At 32.0% G+C, this 20,751-nt stretch overlaps 3 protein-coding genes and 1 long non-coding RNA gene across 8 annotated transcripts; 2 read left to right on the top strand and 2 right to left on the bottom strand.

Moving 5' to 3' along the window:
* The first annotated feature begins 43 nt into the window (after window positions 1-43).
* On the top strand, window positions 44-3,340 carry LOC126919976 (uncharacterized). The gene is made up of 2 exons (XR_007711848.1): window positions 44-191; window positions 2,674-3,340. It is a non-coding gene; the product is annotated as an uncharacterized LOC126919976 (long non-coding RNA).
* LOC126919935 (histone-lysine N-methyltransferase E(z)) lies at window positions 98-4,263 on the bottom strand. Of its 4 annotated transcripts, none has more exons than XM_050729670.1 (12): window positions 4,035-4,263; window positions 3,653-3,966; window positions 3,317-3,559; window positions 3,025-3,241; window positions 2,830-2,853; window positions 2,458-2,558; window positions 2,211-2,388; window positions 1,755-2,129; window positions 1,394-1,684; window positions 1,128-1,310; window positions 873-1,038; window positions 98-803 (listed from the first exon to the last, which is right to left on the bottom strand). In XM_050729670.1, the coding sequence occupies exons 1-12, from the start codon at window positions 4,168-4,170 to the stop codon at window positions 743-745; spliced, it is 2,289 nt and encodes a 762-aa protein (XP_050585627.1). In that variant the 5' UTR covers window positions 4,171-4,263; the 3' UTR covers window positions 98-742. The 4 variants fall into 4 exon arrangements, with proteins under 4 accessions (XP_050585627.1, XP_050585628.1, XP_050585629.1 ...); XM_050729671.1 differs by having other exon boundaries at window positions 2,830-2,850; XM_050729672.1 differs by having other exon boundaries at window positions 3,653-3,954; window positions 4,035-4,262.
* Window positions 4,264-5,165: 902 nt separating this feature from the next.
* LOC126919922 (NPC intracellular cholesterol transporter 1 homolog 1b-like) lies at window positions 5,166-13,020 on the bottom strand. Of its 2 annotated transcripts, XM_050729607.1 has the most exons (23): window positions 12,290-13,003; window positions 11,943-12,160; window positions 11,698-11,828; window positions 11,454-11,571; window positions 11,066-11,252; window positions 10,519-10,632; window positions 10,064-10,281; window positions 9,874-9,972; window positions 9,583-9,785; window positions 9,312-9,512; window positions 9,030-9,234; window positions 8,814-8,930; window positions 8,491-8,671; window positions 8,277-8,404; window positions 7,935-8,192; window positions 7,641-7,804; window positions 7,423-7,538; window positions 7,212-7,351; window positions 6,869-7,065; window positions 6,418-6,649; window positions 5,972-6,085; window positions 5,739-5,901; window positions 5,166-5,586 (listed from the first exon to the last, which is right to left on the bottom strand). In XM_050729607.1, the coding sequence occupies exons 1-23, from the start codon at window positions 12,504-12,506 to the stop codon at window positions 5,561-5,563; spliced, it is 3,747 nt and encodes a 1,248-aa protein (XP_050585564.1). In that variant the 5' UTR covers window positions 12,507-13,003; the 3' UTR covers window positions 5,166-5,560. The 2 variants fall into 2 exon arrangements, 1 of the variants encoding a protein (XP_050585564.1); XR_007711824.1 differs by lacking the exon at window positions 5,166-5,586 and having other exon boundaries at window positions 5,876-5,901; window positions 6,403-6,649; window positions 12,290-13,020.
* A 2,595-nt stretch (window positions 13,021-15,615) lies between these two features.
* Window positions 15,616-20,334, top strand: LOC126920085 (uncharacterized protein DDB_G0271670-like). Its single transcript, XM_050730013.1, has 2 exons — window positions 15,616-15,730; window positions 20,129-20,334. The coding sequence occupies exons 1-2, from the start codon at window positions 15,616-15,618 to the stop codon at window positions 20,332-20,334; spliced, it is 321 nt and encodes a 106-aa protein (XP_050585970.1).
* Window positions 20,335-20,751: the final 417 nt, after the last annotated feature.

The raw sequence follows: 20,751 nt of genomic DNA, 5'->3' as shown, positions 1-20,751 counted from the left end.
CCCTTACCGCGATGGTGGGGAGAAGGAGAAGTAGGAAGAAGGAGAAGAAGAAGCGGAAGAAGGAAAGAGAGAAAGAGAAACAAAAGTAATAAACAGATTATCCGATCGATACAAGCAACGTTTTTAACATTAGCATATTTAATTATCTTAATGAAATTCAATTATAATTCACTCTGGAACGACACTTTGTTGTAAGTACAAGATTTGATGATTATAATGACATTCCGACAGATATGTATACAAACTATTCATAGCGATTACTATCTTGAAAATACGAAGATCGCTATTAATAGCTCAATTGTTTATCAAACAAGTTTATCACAGAGCTTTTCCATTATATGTTGTTTTAAATTAACACCGTTTATCTAGTCAGATTTATATTAAGTATTTGCACATACTATAACTTTCATTAGTATTAATTCTTGTTTGCGAAACGAAAAAGTAATATTTAATTTAACCACTTTCGATTTAGACATAAAACTGAATTAGATAAAGGACCATGAACAATGTTATAGACATTAAGTCGGTATTTTCCAAAATACATGTATAATTTATTGATTAAAAAGACATAAACATATGTCGTAATCTTAAGAATGGAAATCTATTGATTATATTTCTCTTTTTTGCTTTCATTTGTTTTGTAACAAAAACTGTATTATTATTTCTTTTTTTTCTTTATCTTTATCTTATCTTTATCTTTATCTTTATCTTTATCTTACTGTATAATGAATTTTATTTTACATTATAAAAATTCCATTTCACGTTCAATGCCCACGAATTTTAATTGCTCCGTTGGTCCATATCTGTAGAAGAAAAAATATATAAATATAATGCGAAAATAATGTGATACATAATAATGTTAGCAATTTTACCTGTAATCAAAAAATAATTCCTCGCCAGGCTGAATAGCTCTTTTTGCAAAAATACCTATCCTATGGTCGCCATTTACCATCATTACTTTTGCATAGCAATTAGGATTTATTGAATGATTCGCGAATCTTATTTTATTGCCCTTTCGAGTGGCATCCACAACAAAGTCTAAATGTTAAAACGGCAAAATTAATAAAAATTTGATTGTTTTTCAAACATTGGTAGGAAACTATAAGACTTGTTACTATTTTTCTTACCGTTATTAAGGTTAAAGAGGAAACTACACATGTACTTATCATACACTTTGCCTCGTCTGTCAGCTTCATCTTGACTTATAATTTCACCACAATATTCCGATATAAATTCATTCTTTGCTGCAGATTCCTTAAGAAATATTCCCCAGCCAGCTACATCAGATGGTGCCATTAAAAGATGTTTGTCTGAAATTACATTATGCTTTATATGAAGTGAAAGTTAATATTATGATTTCAAAAATATAAAGAGTATATATGTATATACATACGGAGACCACGTTGAACGCTAACGTTTTTGCATGATATTTTAGTAATATGAAACTGATCTGCACCACATGTTTGGCATAGGTCTGGATCACATTCCCTAACGGCTAGGTAACAGGGGCACTGTTTTGTATTACATTGAGCTTTACATCTACATCCTGGGAAACGATTCTGACATTCGCTACTGCATTGGCAAAACTTCTCACAAAAATTCTGAGCTTGTATACATGGACACGAATTATCGCACTGTCTTCCCGGGTGATCACATGGAGCAAAATTATGAACATGATTGGCACCTTGAAAACAAAAATATAACGTAAATTACGAATTTATAGAAAGTAATATTATTTATTTTAGAATATTCACCAGAATCCTTTTTTAGCTGTATTTTTCTACAATGCATTGACCAAAGACGGTGTTTCTTTTTTTTCTTTCGTGGTGGCGTAAAGTCCTTCAAATTTTCGACTGCTGGAATATCTGACGCTTCTTTTTGTGCGAACTGATATACTTCCTGACATGTTTTAGTCAGCATTATTTGTGCTAATGCGCACGGATTACCAGGGAAAGCTTTATGAAGAGCTCGAAACAAACTTTGTTCTGAACCTGTCCACGAAGGTTCGCTTTCTGTCTTTATTCGTTTGTCGAGACCCAGAAGAGTAAATGGAGTTTGATTTTCCGGTTGAGCTTGATCTTCCATCAATTCTTCGGATTTTGTTTCTTTATTAACGTTTTGTTTAAAATCTATAACAGCGATACGATAACATGAATCAATGTAGATACTACGTAGCTTATTTAGAAAAAATCAGTTATTCTGTATATTACCTTGACAACCACCTGCCTGACTATACTTATTGCTATCATTGCTATCTTCACTACTTGCTTCGTTTCCGGAATCTACGCTTGCTTGTTTCCGTACCTTTCTGGGTCCACCGCGTTTCTCATCGCTTTCCTCGTCTTTTATATCTGCTGCTTGTGCAGCAAGTTTTTCTTTCATGCCTTCCTATGAAACAAAATTCGCGTTTTAGTTGCCTGCTTTTCTTGTTATTGTTATTGTCATTCTTGTTTTTACCAAATGCATGTAACATTCTGTTCCGCAAGGTTCAGCAAAAGGTTTCAAATCAGGTCCCTTTCGTTTTTGCAAATTTGGTCCTGGATGACAGACTTGAAGTCCTATAAGTAACAATGTAAATTCAGTGTGTAACTATTTCTAAAGGAAAGTATCACAGACGATGTAGAATTTAGTATGTGTTCACAGCGTTGAACGACCAACGAAATATGATTGCAGATGTATCCTTGATGGCTTCTCCATGCTAAACGAAAAAAATAAACCGAATAAAGAATGAAGAAGAAAGAAATGGGAGAAAGAAAGAGAAGATGAAAGTAAAAAGAGAAAGAAGCATTTGTTCAAATATGATCGTTTGTATGCAGTGTTATTCTTTACCTGACGGCGACGCTCCCCTGGCTGCTACAATAAATCAGGAATCATAAATGATTGTAATTAACAGATGATCAATTTAAGGCAGGGATACAGCATGGTGTATAGCCATTAGGTTGTATCTCAATACTGATCTTTATAATTAAATGATATAACCAATTTAAGAAGAGTGAAACATTTATGTCTTATTTTTATACTCACGATGGAGGAAACAGTCGTATTTGAAGCATCTTCTGCAAAATAACGTATGGAAAGAATGCATTGTTTGTTCTCTAGGTACACTCTTTGCATTCACTCCATCAATATTCGGTGTACATTCTGGAGGTAAGATATTGGGATCCGATCTTTCCGTTAATTCTATATATTTTTCTTTTAATTCTTCTGGCCTACCTTTGTCAGGGAACATACTAGATATTGCCTAAAGAATTAATATAATGATACTATAAATGTTATAAATAATAAGGTAAAATTAATTTCTATATATACCGCTTACATTAAATATATGCATAGATGGAAATGGACTTTTATCAGTTCTACCTTCTTCCAATAATTTTTCTGTTTTAATTTCTGTTTTAATAAGAATATCCTTCTTATCTTTATCTTTATCATCTTCTTTTTCTTTTCCTTTCTTTACTTGTTCTCTGTCCCTGTCCTCTTTTTCATACTGTACTAAAGCATTTACTAAATCCACAAAAATTGAATCATCCATAAAGCCAGATTCTCTGTCTCCATGTACCTAGAATCAATCGATTAAACTTACTTTCCATAATGATAAATCATTATCTCATTTTAACAAAGATAGCTTTTATTCTCATTATATCGCGCATACTTTTCCATCATAATTTTTTATTAACTCTTCGATAAATGTACCGTCTTGATCTAAAATTTCATCTCCCATATAAGGTATGTTATGCAACACTGTTTCATCTTCAACCATAAAATTCTGTTGTATTGGAGCCCATGTATACATGGTTGGTATAGGAGTGACTGCATTAATGATCTTAACAGGACATGATTGTACATCATTGTCAGAACTGGTTACTTCTGCCTTTTTCATACAGGATACATGTGGTGGTATATCTTGCATTGCAAGCCACATTGCTTTTCCGTCTGCCCATCGTTTTTGTTCAACTATTAAAAGATCTAAGAAGTAGTAAAAATTCAAGACAAGATTTGCTTTAACGACAGTGAGAAATAAAGAGTATACTAACCGGACATAATTTTACGGTTTTGATTCCAAGCAATTTTTACCTCATCTGCCCGTTTATAGCGTTTCATTTGTCTCAAACGCATGTATTCCGATTTTACGCGCTTTTTCCATTCTGCAGATACCTTTGCTTTCGACATTGCGAATAACTTTAATTCGAAAACTTTATTCCGAATGTTACAAAATGGTGTATGAGTACTTAGATTTCTTTTATTACTGAAACTATCTTTATTTGACAATAGATGTCTATGATGTGATGACGCCGACAACAGTGATATGGCGGTCAATTCAAATCAAAATTGAAATAAAATTCCAAAATGGATATGAATGTGTAAATTAAGAATAAAATTCGAAATCATTTACATGAAGTCAGACACATTTATACATATATTTATATATAATGATGGCAAGGAGAAAAACACAAATACCTATCGAAAAACTCTGAACTAATTATTAAAGGATAATATTTATACATTAATAGTTCCTATTTTCTAAAAATCTTATAATTAATCTTATACTTAATTTTATAATTAATCGACTCGTGTTTTAACTTTAAAAAAAATTATAAATTGTATTTTGGCAATCATTTTCTTTACTTGGACTTTGTACATATATCATACTTCTTCGCGTCATACATGTACAGTCATACACGTGCATTTCGGGTACAATGGCGGAATGAAAGCATCGCTATGATTCGAAAACCATTGAAGTGGAATTGGCGGGAAAATCCCTGATTGGGCAGAGCCTGATCCACGTGGTCTAACCTAAGTGCAGTTCTAGATAATGGAGCATAGAAAAGGGTGTTAGGAGAAAGAGACCCGAAGAAAGAAAAGAATCACTTTCTTCATTTTTCTCTATCTTGAAATGTAACTTGTACTTCTCGCTAAATAAAATACTTGATTTTGAGAAATAAATAAAATTTAATATGAAATTGTTATAAAATCTTAAATACAATTTTTGATATCTCATTTTTTATACATTATAATTATTGGTTGTTTCAAATTTATAAAAAGGACACCATTTCTTAATAACATAAAATATAAACACATAATGAGATGCAAACATTATAACTAAAAATATCTAAAATGAGACATTACACATCGAAATTTAAAAAATGTTATCGGGAAACAATAGCTAAAGAATGAAAATTATTTTATTTTTTCTGTCTAATCTTCTGTCCGATATTCAACAATTTGCAGTGTAGGACCGGCATTTCTTCCATGGAGATTAAAATGATTCGATGTTGAGATGTAATATGTACAGCTTCTCTAATATTTAGACAGATATGTGATATTATTAATTATTTTTATTCGATAGAAATATATTTTTAGAAATAATAATTTAATATATATTCTATTGTATATATGATTTTAATGTGTTTCAAAACTAAGTGGAAGATTAATTTGTTTTCGCGCTTTTAAAATGTAATAATAATTCATGGACGAGAACCCTTTGTATATTTTACACGTTGTTAGCATTTGTTGAATGTCATATTATTTATATATCTTCCATTTTTGTTTTTATTCCCTGCTACTTTGTTAACGTTCTTGATGGACCTAAAATTGATTCATAATTGTTATATACTCACAAAAATAATGTATCGGCATTACAGTTATGTATGTTCAACTACTTTATGTATTTTATAATACAAAATGTATACGATATAGATTTAAAAGAGTTGCACGATGTGCAACTTTATTTCCCCTACCTATGAAACTTAGTAGCACCGGTAAAAATATTAGGCCGTGCGCAGCACCAAAGACTACTATACTCAAATACATTCGAAAGAAAAATATTTGGAAGATTTGAGTTTTCGAAAACGCCAGTATAATGATACCTACGATTTTCGTTAATGTGATTCCCGAGAATACCTGCAACGGAGCAAAACGAAAGAAAGCATATTAATTAGAATATCGATAGACAAAGAGTATTTATACATACCGAGCTTCCCATGTTGTTAAGTGCGTCAGACGCACGATCAATTTTTGTTGTCTTCGAAGATTTTAAATACGAATGTATGATATGACTGCAAAATTCTACGGATATACCAGCGGCCTGTAAGAAGTTGAAATTTAATCGAATATAGGTTTTCAATGCTGCTATGTTTCTTTAGGCTTTGGTTACAATGGATGTGTGTTCTGTCGAATAAAACATCTAAAGAACGAAATATACAAATATGTATATGTACTTGTCAGAATCTATGTACATACATATTTAATTATTTTTACGTATTTGTCCTCTGTGATCATAGTTGATCTTCATAAGAATTCTACAGATTTCAACGCTTTGTTATACATTATTCAAATATGTACATATACATAAATAGTATAGATTCGTGTGATTCGTTGTTAGTATGCAATTATATGTGTGCCATTTTGTTACCATACCACTACTAAATTGACGAGAGAAACTGCGTTTAATTGAATATGCCACCAATACATAAGACCGCCTATATTTACGATGATCATGAGTACCGTCAGTATTACTATTATCGCCGAAAATAACGACATCTCTGTTAGGATCAGAGTCACTACGAAGATGACACAAAGAGAGAAACCCAATGACGATAGCGTTTCTTTCCAGATTGTGAGATACTGCTCGTAATACACATAGAATACGCTGTAAGAAATAATTTATCAAATTTTTTTATACGCACAATTTTTCATTAACAATAGCGGCAACGATAACAATGATATAATGGTATAATGATGATAATTGCGTAGGTACATATGTATATACGTATATGATCTGGGAAATTTATAAAAATTCGATTCTGAGAAAGCAAATCACATTTGAGTTTAAGATCTATAAATGTAAATAAAAATGAAAGAGACAAACCTGTATGGAAATATAGTTATCTTCTCGTTGGTTAGATTTTTACTATTTATCATAGTTGTAATATTGTCCGCGACAGTTCTAGCAAATCTCAATGCTTCGTACCAATCAGATGACTTTTTTAACGGGGTATGATATCCCATAAAATAACTATCCTTGACATCCGTTAAACCGTATTTGTCTGTATGATAATTTATTGCCTACAAATATGTAAATAACGATGCCAGAATGTTAGTAGGACATAAGAAATCAGATGTAATTGTAAATGTAAGAGGAGAAGAACAGGAGACGCAGGGAAGAAAGATATAATAAAATAATAGAAATAACAGAATAGAAATAACCTTACATCAAAGTATGCAGCACGACCAGATTTTGCGCAGCTTGGGTCTGGAATATCTTGTATAAAGTAGGATATATATTTTCGGAAACTGTACGGATCTGGTCGATGGTCCGCGTCGATATAAATATTGCACTCCTTACACGAATCTATAATAGAAATGTTGGTTGTAATAAAATAATAACCGGTTCGTAAAAATATGAAATCTTGTGATAATTACAGTCCGTGTGTGGACAAAAGGATTGATTATTTTGAAAGTATTTGCAGCAGTCGCTAATTTGTGACCAATCCATATAATCGTCTATCCAAGATGAAGCTGCTTTTGACAAATACGATCTACGATTGAACAAGGAATAATAATTCTATTAGCAAGGTTCCGAGTGGAGGATGCATATCATTAAGAGCAATTCGAATGCAATGTAATTGCATTATACAAACATTTGAGGTTGCTTAGCAGCCGAATAAATTTGCGTGTATAGAGAATCGCTATTACATCCTTGACCACCACAAATTATATTTTGTACCGTTTTCCTACTGTAATTAAGTCCAGGAGTTACCACGAAATAAACAGGTGGGCCCATTGATAAAAGGTCTTCCATAAACTGAAAAATTCCGAATATTCAGTCGCGTTATGATATACGAGGTCACTATCACCACCATTTTCAACACAGTTATCGTTACTATTAAATTATCGCATAACGGTACATATAATCCATACAATAAAGACATTACCTGAAAGTATTTTAAAACATAAGAATCTGCAGGCATCGAAAGTTTTTGATCCAATCCGATACTAATATCTGGCAATACTATGACGTGTGTAACTAGTACTCCGATGAATACGATTAATACGATTATTCTGATCGGCGTTTTCATAAGAAAAGGTGTGTAAAAACGTTTGAAGATCGTATGTACGAAACTGAAGTTTTCCCCGACTATAAAATTCTTTTTTTCCGCTTTTATGCAACAGAATACATCCAAAAATTTATTCTAGAATATTAAAGAATTAAAAAATTAGTTTAATAAGTATATATGTATGTATGTACGTATGTATGTAGATATAATATCATTTACCTCGAATCGTTTCTCGTCCAACGATAAAAGGCTAACAAACGCAGTTATTTGCAGCAAAAAATTGATCAAGATAGACACAAATGCGTAGAGTGCAAAAGTATTTACCGCAGGCATTGTCGATAATGCCCCTGCAAATGAAAATGTTCAGTGTAAGAATAATAGTTAAATGTTTGATAAGGAATAAACGTTAAACGTCGAAAATATCGATACTAACCGATCAGGAAGCAGAAGCATTCAGACATACTAGTGAGTAACATTGATGGTCCAACTTCGGCCATGATTCTGCCGATATGACTAGGCACCGATTCTCCGCTAAATCTTGGATTTCTTTGATGCGTATTAATCAAAATAAAAATATTATCTACGCCCACAGCTAGTACCAGAAACGGAATTACCTGTTTATATAGATAATATATGTATATATATATATTCCTAATACATAAGTATTTATGTGTTGTACAGGAAACGTCTATGTATTGCAGATGAAAAAAGCAGCTATTCCGTTATTTGCGATTTCCTTTATATCCACTCATTTACCTCGATCGTGAGTAGTGTCGTGGGTACTCCGATATAGCCAAATATACCAAGGGAAGAAGCTACTGACGCTATTACGGTGATAACTCCGCCGATACTTAATATTATTTTACTGTTTGCCTAAAACGACAGAAACATGAAAAAGGAAAACGAATGCGAAAATATGGACGTAGACGAACGTGATTATTAACTGCATATATATCAAAGAGAAAAACTTACAAAATACTTTTTAACGGAACATTTTATTTCGCTTAAGGCAAAAGCTACGTAAAGAAACATCAACACGTAACTGAATATTACTGTTACTGCTTCTGCTCTCGACGATCGCTCCAATTCATCCTCAATTGATTTCTCCGTAGTATAGGCGACATCCATAAATTCTGGTCTCTTTTTCACATCCCATTCTTTCATAAAGTCAATGAATCTAAAAGATTAAGTCGAATGATTGATTGAATATTTCGATGGAAAAGTGTCAATCCTGTTTTTGTGAATCAATTTTACCGCTGTTCCCATTTGCGAGCTGCATCAAGTGCAGTTTTGTTTAGTGAGTTTTTTACAAGAAAAGATAAAATCAATCCGGTCGATTTGATGTAATCTGTCGCATCGTAGTTGAATTCGTCCTCACGAAGAAATCCTCCAAAAGCTAGCGCGGGTAAAACCGGCCCCTTGTACGGTGCCAGACATTCAGGATTGTATGCATTTCTTCAAAAGAGATATGATGAAAGAAATTGGTAATAACAATAGCAAGGTACAATAAATACTCCTTACTTACTGAGCACACTTGTACAATTGATCCAAATAATTTACTTCATATAAATCCGATGTATCTGTCTTATTAAACAAAGCGAGATCATTTTGAAAATATCCCCATACACTTTGCACTGTACAAAGATCTATAGTAACGGGGCCAAAAAAATCGCTTTGAACAGGAGCATAACAGATATGTTCCAAACCTTCTCCGTCGTTTTGTCCAAGCTGAAAATTTCAATATCAACGCGGTCTCGTTCATATTATATGTATTTTTTCCTTCCATTCGACATTTTTTTTTTATCTCTTATCTTACTTGCAATATTTCTTTTTGGAGATCATATACAGCGAGCAAAAACTCCTTGTTGAACACAGGACCGAATTCAAGATTACCATTTGTTGTGTTGTGGATTATCTAAATATAATTTGAAACATACGCTTACGTATTCGAAAACTTAACATGCCTACGTTTATGTTCGAAATTTCGGATAACTGAACGACTTTACCTTATCAAGGCCCACGGATTTAATGTAAATTTGCTCAGTTCTGTAGAACGGTTGAAAATGAGAATCGAAGTAATTTTTCTCAAGCCTAGCTCTACTAGTAGGTGCTGCCCAAATTTCTATCGGGTTACTTGTTACAGAAAGATACGTTATTCCGTAACTTAATCCCAATATTACGTACGAAAAGATAACTAACGTGATGAATGGATACTTTGCGAATGCTATCGAACATAAGTATGGTTAGTGTAATCGTATTATTCACATCAGTAAAGATAACAGGATAATTATTAACGATATATGAATATATATAATATATAAAGATATATGTATAAACGTATAGTGATAAACGTAATTCAGTACTATGATTAATAATAGAGTACTTTGATTAATATCCAATACAATACACGTATTGTAATTATATAAATACATAAATAGATAAAGTAATTAGAAAAACGTACCTTTGCCCCAAATAGTGAAAAACACATGAAATATTTTGTGATATCTTCTACAAATAATCCATTTTTTTTCGTCTTCATCTTCCATTTCTTCTTCTTCATCGTCGGGTGTTTTCTCTGGAATGATTTGATACTCTTACACTACATATCAAACAAATATGGAATAGTTATAAATTTGCTTATATTCACTGATGCACATAAATGGTTATATATGTACTTGTACTACATAGTACTACATGTGCCTATCGTGATATGTGCAGGATGATTTTTTAATATTATTCGTTGGCGATTAGTAGATATCGTAAAACCCTTATTTAAAAAAAACATTTATGAAAAGAACGTTTTCAACATTTTTATCATGGTTATTTGTTGTACGCTAGATACTAATAAATTTCATTCAAAACATGTTCTTTTTACGTGGCCGCAAATGTCTAATAAATTGTGCATCACGTTTGATCTAACGCTATGTACATATGTATTTACAATGTACATAGCATACAAGTATGTATAAGCACTTATGCAAGCTGCTTATATTAAATATTACAAATACCTGAACGGAATCTCCTCTGTACTAATTGATATATAACTATGGTTAATAAGGAGATTAAAACGATTACAATTGCTATTATGATACTATAGGCGTTCATTCCAAAAAGAGTGAAGGCATTGTCGTCTTTGTCTAATTTGATGAAAGGACAGGATCTTGGACAGTCAACGCAACTACATGCCGATAAACCCTGTTAAAAAAGAACGCAAATGTAAGACATTTTTTATAGTTATAGTAACAGTTTATGTACTCATTAAAACATAGACATATGTATGTATTTAATTATATGTGTATTGGTCTACCCTTTGTATGTGTATTTAATGCGTATCAGTTGATACACGTGTGAATCGCAATGTGAATCGTTTCAATGTGTATTCGTCTTTAGACTCACATTATACTGTTCGTCACATGTCTTCGTAGGTTCGTTCCAATATGGCTTATCCGTAATAAAAATCATTCGAAAGGCTATAAAACCATTTGCAACCGGATCACCTTGAAACTCGTACCATCTACGAATATACATCTTTGAAATTCTGGTATAAGTATGCAAGTAGATAACTTACGTAAATTTACGTAAATATCTATTGTTTCATATAAAGTTACGGTAGGATGGTTTACATTTTATAATTGCTTACAATTTTGCATTGCATCTACTAGCATCGTGAACTCCACAAGCGAGATCCATAGCTAAATTTCCAGATGATGGATACACGACATTCTTACAGGAATCATAGGTATCGTTCATGTATTTTTCATCGATATAAACCTAAAACGATTGAAAATGGATATAATTTATTCATTCATGCGAAAATTAAATATTTTACATTTAACGAATTTGTTATGTCGTAGAATGATATTAAAGCGCGTCTGATTCACTCACTTCCAACTCTTCGACGTATTCTTTGCCTTTCGTTCCATTTATTTTTGTGACATGGAGAAATCTACTTTGTTCAGGACTACAACTTAAATCGCATAGTAATTTATATACATTTTTTATACAAGTTGGACATCGGCCAAAGATGGTTTCGGCCATGGACAGCTGTGAAACCAACGTTTCAATATTATCAGCGTCGCAACATAATTTTGGTTCATTCGAACCTAAAACATTTACATGTAGCTACAGTATATATATATATATATATACAAGATCTGATGCATGAGAAACGAATAAGCAATAAGTAAAGATACAAGTAATGTTCAAAGTGAAAATGAAAATGAAACTAATACCTATATTTTCGAAATATTGTGGACATTTTCCACGGAGAAGTTCCGAGGCTGATTGGTTATTGATCGGTTTTGCAGTATGGTTTACCGCACACGCAAGCTGCAAATTTTTCCGGGTACCACACTTTCCGTACCATACACAGTGGTGTTTATCTGTACATTGCGTTAATTGTAACATATAACACAATAGTAGTAAAACAAATATCCTGTTTCGACTCATATTGCGAATAATTCAAAACTCAAGCGTGAATTTCGGATTTCACTCGTAGATTATGTTAACTTCACCGAGCTTGATTCTTTTCTTCTTCGATACCTCTTAACTTCCTTCCTTCACAATCACTACCAGCAAATGATTTGATAACTATTTCATTATTAATGTCATCTATGAATCGTTTGTTTCGTTACTCGATCGAAGAATCAGCCTGGAATACCTTAAACTAATGCTGACTTTTCGTCTTCATATCGAATTTATCGAACATCTTATCGTGTGACTGAATACATTAGTAAAGGAGCTGTTAGAAAGAGATAAACATTTACAATGAGATTAAACTTCTCGTAAGCAATAATGAAAATATAAAAACTTATCGAAACAGAGTACATCGTAGATTATTATCGATATACTCAATAAATCATTGATAATGATCGGTTCGTGCAGGGTCGGTTTAAAATTTTTCGGGCCTGGAACGTCTGGAGAATGACTTAAAGGTGATCCGCTTCATACAAAAATGAGAAAGGGAGAGGTGTGTTGAAATGAAATAAATTTCCATAAATATGAAATAAGGCTTATTTTGCAATAAATCATATTGAAATATTTTTATAAAATCCAGTTTCTTTTGTAATTTTTTCATTTTTACAAAAGTTTTTATAAGAATAATATAAGTAATATAAATATATCGTATATACAGCGTTTGGTCGAATAATTCCTTACGAAGAAACAAGAAGAAACTATAGAATAAAATATTTTCATATAACGCTTCGTTTCAGAGAAAATCAAAATTGAAAATTTATCAAGTATATATACTTGATAGAAGAAAGGAGAAACTATATAAAGTAGCTTATTGATAAAATTTAAAACTTATAAAACAAGCTATCGTTACAAAACTTTTTTCAAAGCATCTTCAAATTTTTGTCCCAACTTAGACAATTATTTTCAGGGACTTAAGACACTTAATCCGTACCTGGCGTCAGTGATAGGTTGTGCACACCTGCGTTCTATCTAGTTTTGATTGCAGATAATAATACACCTGTGTTATGTACTTTGTCACATTTACCGAATCATTCTTATTCTACAATATTATTTATACATTTTTCTCTTGTATATATGTATATATAATAAAATCAGATAGAATCGTAATAAAAGAAAGAGTAATACGTAAGAACGATGAATGGAGTAGAAAAGGAGGTAAAAAAGATACGCATTTTTGATACTGAATAATCATATTTTAATAACTTAATGATTGTACAAATGGATCATTCTTGAACATTTCCGTGTAACCGAGGAACAATAACAATAAATACAGGAATTATCATAATTATATAATGTTCATTACTAATGTATAATTACACAAAACATAAGCAACATGTTTGCACTGCCTTTGCGTATTTATACGTAAGGTACAAGGTTTCTCAATTTCTGATTCATCACACAAGTGTGCATATGTATTAATGACAGGGAAATAATATACGTAGAAAGATTCGTTATATCGTCATTGTATTCTATACTTGTTTTATTTTAACACGACCGGCCCACCCTGTTCCAATTTGTTTTGTATTCATATTAATATTCATATTCATATTCATATTCGTATTCGTATTCGTATTCATATGCATATTCATATTCATATTCATATTCATATTCATATTCATATTCATATTTATATTCATATTCATATTCATATTCATATTCATATTCATATTCATATTCATATTCATATTCATATTCATATTCATATTCATATTCATATTCATATTCATATTAATGTTCATGTTCATATTGATGTTCATGTTCATGTTCATATTCATATTCATATTCATATTCACATTTATATTCGTATTCCTATTCATATTTGTATCTCTTATATTTCCGTTTATATAATTATACAATAATAATTCTATCGATCTCTCTCATTTCAAATATTCGGATTCGCATCCATTCAAAGGCTGATGTCCGTTTATTTTTTGCTTGCCACTTCCTTCTTCTCTCATTTTCTCAACTTTCATCTCTCATTCCTCCATATACATACACACATACATACAATCAAACGTACACACATCACGGAACCACGTTTACCGTTTTCACTTTTATTCATTCACTCATTCATTTACTTACTTTTCCCTTTTTCTCGCATCCTGTCTCTTCTCCCTCATATTTTGTTTTCTCCTTTCACTCTGTATATTCGGTGCTCGTAACAATATCGAAATTGTCGTCGTCACAATTTAAGTACATTATGTTCAACGGTATCGATAAAGTTTATTTCAATAAAATTTCTGGATAATGTCAATAATATAGTATAATAGATGATAAGTACTTGACGATTCACTTCGATTGGGGCGAAAAATATGAAACTTGTTACTAGGCCAACTATGTACCAAGATACGTCTCCGAGCTATAGTGTTGCGACCATTTGCCATTTTTCTCATTGCCTGCGTTGCGTGTTTATTCAATCTTCAGGAACTTTACGATACTCCTAACATTTTTAGGATCCGTTATCGCGCACCAACGGCCTAATTTCTCACAAGCTAAACACACAAAATACTTTGATCTTGATTATTTTTTCGCTTTATCGCTCTTCAAATTTTCGATTTCTTCTCATTCTTATTATTAACAATATTATCCATACTTTTCTTTATTAATACTGTTAACGTCATTATAATAATTATAATTCTCATTTTTCGTTGTACCAGTTTTCCTTCTTTTGAAACAGAAAAAATAATTAATCTAAGATTTCCATTGATTGTCATATAAATATGAATGTATGTATGTAGGCGTAATACGATCTACCGAATGGAATATTAAACAATAAAAGCCTTATCACTAAGTTTTTATGTTTGATTGATAAAGTATTTCATGTATAACAAACCGATTTAATACTCTGAAAAATTGCGAGAAAGTAATATTTATTATTGGACCAATTACTCCTATCACGATTCTAACTCATTCTGTATCGATGTTAATTCCAAATGAATTACAATTTAAAGAAGGAATCTCATTGTGTAGGATAAACAGGATGTTATGCAGATCGAGAAAAAAGGAAATACCAACTTTTGTTCGGAGACGTATCTCGGTAAAATTTATATAATAAAATTTGTGTGTTGTTACATATTTTAATATGTTGTGTGTATGTAGTAGTAGTAGCAGCAGTAGCAGCAGTAGTAGCAGCAGTTGCAGTAGTAGCGGTAGTAGTAGTAGCAGTAGTAGTAGCAGAAGCAGCAGTAGTAGTAATAGTAATAGTAGTAATAGGATTAGTAATAGTAGTAGTAGTAAGAAGAAGGGAAGAAGTAGGAGTAGTAATAGAAGTAGTAGTAGGAGTAGCAACAGTAGTAGCAGTAGTAGTAGTAGCAGTAGCAGTAGTAGTAGTAGTAGTAGTAGTGGTAGTAGTAGTAGTAGTAGTATAGTAGTGTAGCAGTGTAGTAGTGTAATAGTGTAACAGTAGTAGTAGTCGTAGTAGTAGTAGTAATAGTATTAGTAATAGTAGTAGTAGTAGTAGGAGGAGAAGGAGGAGGAGGCGGGAGGAGGATATAGTAGTAGTAACAGTGGTAGTAGTAGTAGTAGTAGTAGTAGTAGTAGTAGTAGTAGTAGTAGTAGTAGTAGTAGTAGTAGTAGTAGTAGACAATGCAATAACTCGAGCAACGGAAAATCTGTAGATCTTAAATCCGCACGCATTATATCTATAATAATCGTTAAGTAGATATTTTGTTATTTCTTCTCCATCGTGAAATATTAATCAATAACTTATTACGTACGTACGTATTGTGTGTATATGCGCACGTGTGCGATTATGCGATTACTATGTAAGTGTGTGCATATGTTGCAAAGTGTGCACGTATGTATGGATGTTGAATGAGAAAAAAAAGAGCACGTGGTTTTATAGCATAATGATAATTATAGAAAGTGTAAAGAATTTTATCGTACAGCTACGATCAAGCTTTCAAATTCTATAAATCAGTGTAAAATGTACATCTATCGCTTTTCTGTGATTTCAGTTTGTAGTCTTATTTTATTTTTGGTTGGTTGACAATTTTTCATTTTTTCATATTATTTCTCATTTCCTTTCTTTCTCTTCATTTTCTTTCGTTTCTCGCTACTCTCCTTCCACTCCTTTTTATTTGTTTCCTATAATTTGTCGTATTTGGTCTTATTTGGTTTATTCTTTCGTTATGTACAATATTCAATAGTATACAATGCTCATTCAATACGTATTTTTATTGCCCGCGTGTGTCATTTTTCCTACATGTTCCAAGTGAACATACGCAAACTTCAAGCGGAAGCGGAGCGTAAAAGATGATTTTCAACCATGATCTTTCAAAGATACTTGATTTCCAAGTTTCGGTAGTAATATGCAGATGTATTCGTATATTCATAACCCCCACCCCAGAATATTACATTCCTTCCATTAACATTTATACATTAATCGTTTCTCTGTAAAATCCCTCGAAATAGAGTGAAAGCTAACACGAAATATCTTTCAAAATATTTTTTGATTGAAACTCATAGTCGAACTTTAATGTCTCTATTTGTGTACTGAATTAAATACTAGCATTTTAATTTCGAGTCGCTGATATAGAAAGACGTTTAAATAAATTTATAAATTAAACTTTAACAAATTCTTTGATACAGGTTGCTTTTGTAAAAATATTCACGAAACGCGATAAAACAAGCAGGATGCATTACCGACACACGCACACACACACTGACATACTTTTTAGTAAACATGATCAACAGCGTGGTGACCTATCATTTGTAATGTAATTCAACGAAATTACAGAATCTGATAAATGTATTAATAGCATGTGTGATTTTTGCTTTTCGTAAAGACAATTATTGAATAAATTTGTTAATACAAATGCGTGCGAGGAGGATTTAGAACAAAGTCCAAGCTTTTTCATTGTACATAATTGCTGCACGATAAACATATCCGTGTATGCAACAAGATAGTGAAACTAATGATGGAATAGTTGTCGATCAAATAGAACGACCAATTGATCGATCGAATTTAAATTTCTTATGTGCTCTTTTCTCATTCTTTTTTAAATGAATGTCGCGCGAAGTATATCTCGCTACATTGTTGTTTCGTTTCTTCAGTATATCCAGTTTGTTGGATCAAGTATACTGGATGACCGGAAATTTGAAATTTCTTACACAAGGGATTCATATTTAAATCGGTAGTGTCGAACATGAAAAAGATTAATTGGAAGATGACATATGCTGGCATTTTGACGAAGAAAAGGAATACAAGAATAATTTGTTCGACATATGGGCTGTCGTTGGTTGATATGTGCTTCAAATTCACATTTCGTAACGCATCGAACTATTTACTATTATTCGTGAAATTAGTGCGAAATGAAACAAAATGAAGTGGAAACGAAACACGAATTGAAACGAAGTGGAATGAAATGAAATGAAATAAACCTTACGTTAAATTTTTCGTTTCATTATTTGTTTCAACAAGAAATTACCATAATAAATCTAATAGTTGTCTTGTCCGACACAAACGATTTATACCATTGATGGTATCCCTATGAAATGTTTAAAAGAAAATATATCGTATTTTGATTATGCATCCATATATGCGTGTCATTCATATAGATAATATGTGTACACGTACATGTATATATAGGATGATTCCAAGTAGTGTTCAAAAATTTAGGGATATATTTTAATTGCCTAATGTATTACTTTACCTCTATCGTTATCGATTTATACTATTTCACGGCAACTCCTTTTTTCTTTTCAAAATAAAAAAGAAAAACATAGAAGAAAAGTATAGGATGTATCAGTGAGTGCATAGACGTAAGTAAGTTCTTACTTATGTATATACGATTCGCTTCGTTTGATATAGATATCCTTAGATTTATGAACAACCATTTACTCCCATCCTGTATACATATATTTTATTTATATACACACACCCACGAGCGCACATACGTTCACGCACGCACATACGTATATATATATATGTATATATATGTATATACAGTGGCGTGGAAAAATGGCGTGCGGCCACCCTGTAAAACAAAACAAAAATTTGTTTAATTGGACCAAACGACTTATGTCTTTTTGAAAAGTTAGAAGGCTTAGTTTACTAAATGACGCGTAAACAAAATTTCGACGAAACTGCAATTGATCGAAAATGCGAAAAAAATAGTAAAGATCGTTCATTTATAACCTTTTTTTTTTATCTAAGTCTGTAATGGAAATTTGAAAAGTATGTTTTGCACATTTATGTCAGTTATAAAAAATTTTATCGAAACTGGTTAACGTTCCTATGAGCTAGGAACGATTAAAAATGGTAAAAATCGCAGTTTTCCACGAATTTCGGCCTATAACCGTAATGAATCTAAAGATTCTTACGTTTTTCGATGCCTGTCGCTTATTTCTGCATCAACTGAATTCGATAAAATTTTTAGCGTATATAGGGTAAGTGACATAAATTTATAAGAGATATATTGTTTAGAGTTTCATTGCTTGGTGAAATAAAAAAAATTGAAAAAGTGATCTTTACTATTTTCTTCGTGATTCCGTTGTAAGATTTCCAAAATCTTTTTTACGCATCATGTAATAAGCTAATTCTATTAACTTCTCAAGAAAAGTCAAATCGTTTGGACTAATTTTAAAGAGGTTATTCTGTTCTAAATGATGACCGAATATTTTTGCACGCCACTGCATACGCGTATATGTACAGGGTAATTTTTTCGCTAGCCGGCTCAAAGGCAGCGTCGCTAATCACTCCATGGATCATTTACTCTCATTTTCATTTTACATATATACAACACATAGCCATCTCTGCACTAACACAGTGCCGATATTGACTTTTAGTGATGAATGTGACAGATCACATATACCGACACGGCGTTATCACTGCGGTGAAGCGACGTTTCCTTCGAGTTAACTAGCAAGAGAATTACTCTGCATATATATATATATATATATATATATATATATATATACACATACACACATATATATATGTAGATATAGATATACTTTCTGTTTTCTAATTTACAAGTATTTATCCCTCGATATCATGTTAACTTATATTAGTATTCAATAACAGGGCGTTACGCGTCAAATATCGTTAATTTTTGTGATATTTATATATCGATGTTTCGACGGTATTCCACGCAGACACTTGTTTCACTGATTGCGAACTGTATTATATTAGTGGTACATTTAAAGTTTAAACGCATATATATTACCGTAATGATTTTCTTTAATGGTATCAATCCGATACCATTGCGCGTATCGTTACGCTCTTTGTCATTCACTAAGCTAATAACCTGCAAACCTACAAATCCAGAAATCAACAAATTCACAAATTCATCCTTATAGTTTTAGCGTCGAATATCCTAATTTAGTTTAAGTAGCATTAAAAATAAAATTTAAGTAACATTAAAAATAAAATTCCCTATAACGAAAGAATGACAATATTGATCGCGTCAATATTACATTATATACAGAGTTTATTACGTTGTATCGCATTGCCGTCCACGCAGAAAAGAACATGAAAATAGTTACATTTACATTGGTTAAAATAGTTACGTTTAACCTAAAAGTGGTTAAAAATTAATCGTTAATTTCCACCCAAATATTTTAAAAAAGAATTACTTCATTGTACGATGCAGTAGTAGTACGAGCATGCAGTAGTAGTAGCAGCACCAGCAACAGCACCAGCAACAGCAACAGAAGAGCCAGCAGCAACCATAATTGCAGAAGTAGTGTGGTAGCAATGGCAGCAGTAGCAGCAGTAGTAATAAGAGTAAGTGGTAGTAGTTGTAATAGTAGCAACAATGATACTAGCAGTAACAGTAATAGTAGTAATAATAGATAAAGAGAGAGAGAGAGAGTCTTGCGGTATTCGTTAAAATCGTTTACTGCCTGTTAATATTGTTGGTTGAATAACGTATATCTATGCAGTCTACATATATGCGTGCGTGCGTGTATGCGTGTGTACGCGCACAAGTATGTATGTATGTACTTACTTATTTACGTATGTACATGTCAGTGTATTTGTATTTTTTAATACAATTAATGTTTGATTTTGATTACAATATGATGGTAGCAGCGAATAGCAATATCGCGTCTTTATTCGATAATAGGTGAAAGATAGAAAGATAGCTGACAAAAGAACGGAGAAAAGAGTTCGAGTACGATTTCCTCTGGAATTGTTACCAGTTGCGCATAAGACACGTACCGAAACGTTCACCGTTTGTTTCGTGGGAAAGCTTGTTTCCCATTAAAAGCAAAG

Source organism: Bombus affinis, chromosome 9 (assembly GCF_024516045.1).
Source record: "Bombus affinis isolate iyBomAffi1 chromosome 9, iyBomAffi1.2, whole genome shotgun sequence".
In the NCBI taxonomy this organism is placed as follows: domain Eukaryota; kingdom Metazoa; phylum Arthropoda; class Insecta; order Hymenoptera; family Apidae; genus Bombus; species Bombus affinis.
This window is presented reverse-complemented; position numbering and strand designations above follow the sequence as displayed.

Excerpts from the sequence above, each read along its gene's own strand:
- LOC126919935 (XM_050729670.1), bottom strand. The coding sequence starts at position 4,170 with ATGTCGAAAGCAAAGGTATCTGCAGAATGGAAAAAGCGCGTAAAATCG. Across the intron at positions 3,967-4,034 it reads AAACCGTAAAATTATGTCCG|ATCTTTTAATAGTTGAACAA; the intron begins GTTAGTATACTC and ends ACTACTTCTTAG. Across the intron at positions 2,130-2,210 it reads TCAGGCAGGTGGTTGTCAAG|ATTTTAAACAAAACGTTAAT; the intron begins GTAATATACAGA and ends TCGCTGTTATAG.
- LOC126920085 (XM_050730013.1), top strand. The coding sequence starts at position 15,616 with ATGTTGTGTGTATGTAGTAGTAGTAGCAGCAGTAGCAGCAGTAGTAGC. Across the intron at positions 15,731-20,128 it reads AAGCAGCAGTAGTAGTAATA|TAGTAGTACGAGCATGCAGT; the intron begins GTAATAGTAGTA and ends TGTACGATGCAG.
- LOC126919922 (XM_050729607.1), bottom strand. The coding sequence starts at position 12,506 with ATGAGTCGAAACAGGATATTTGTTTTACTACTATTGTGTTATATGTTA. Across the intron at positions 11,829-11,942 it reads AATACGTCGAAGAGTTGGAA|GTTTATATCGATGAAAAATA; the intron begins GTGAGTGAATCA and ends CAATCGTTTTAG. Across the intron at positions 7,352-7,422 it reads CTTTTGTCCACACACGGACT|ATTCGTGTAAGGAGTGCAAT; the intron begins GTAATTATCACA and ends TTTCTATTATAG.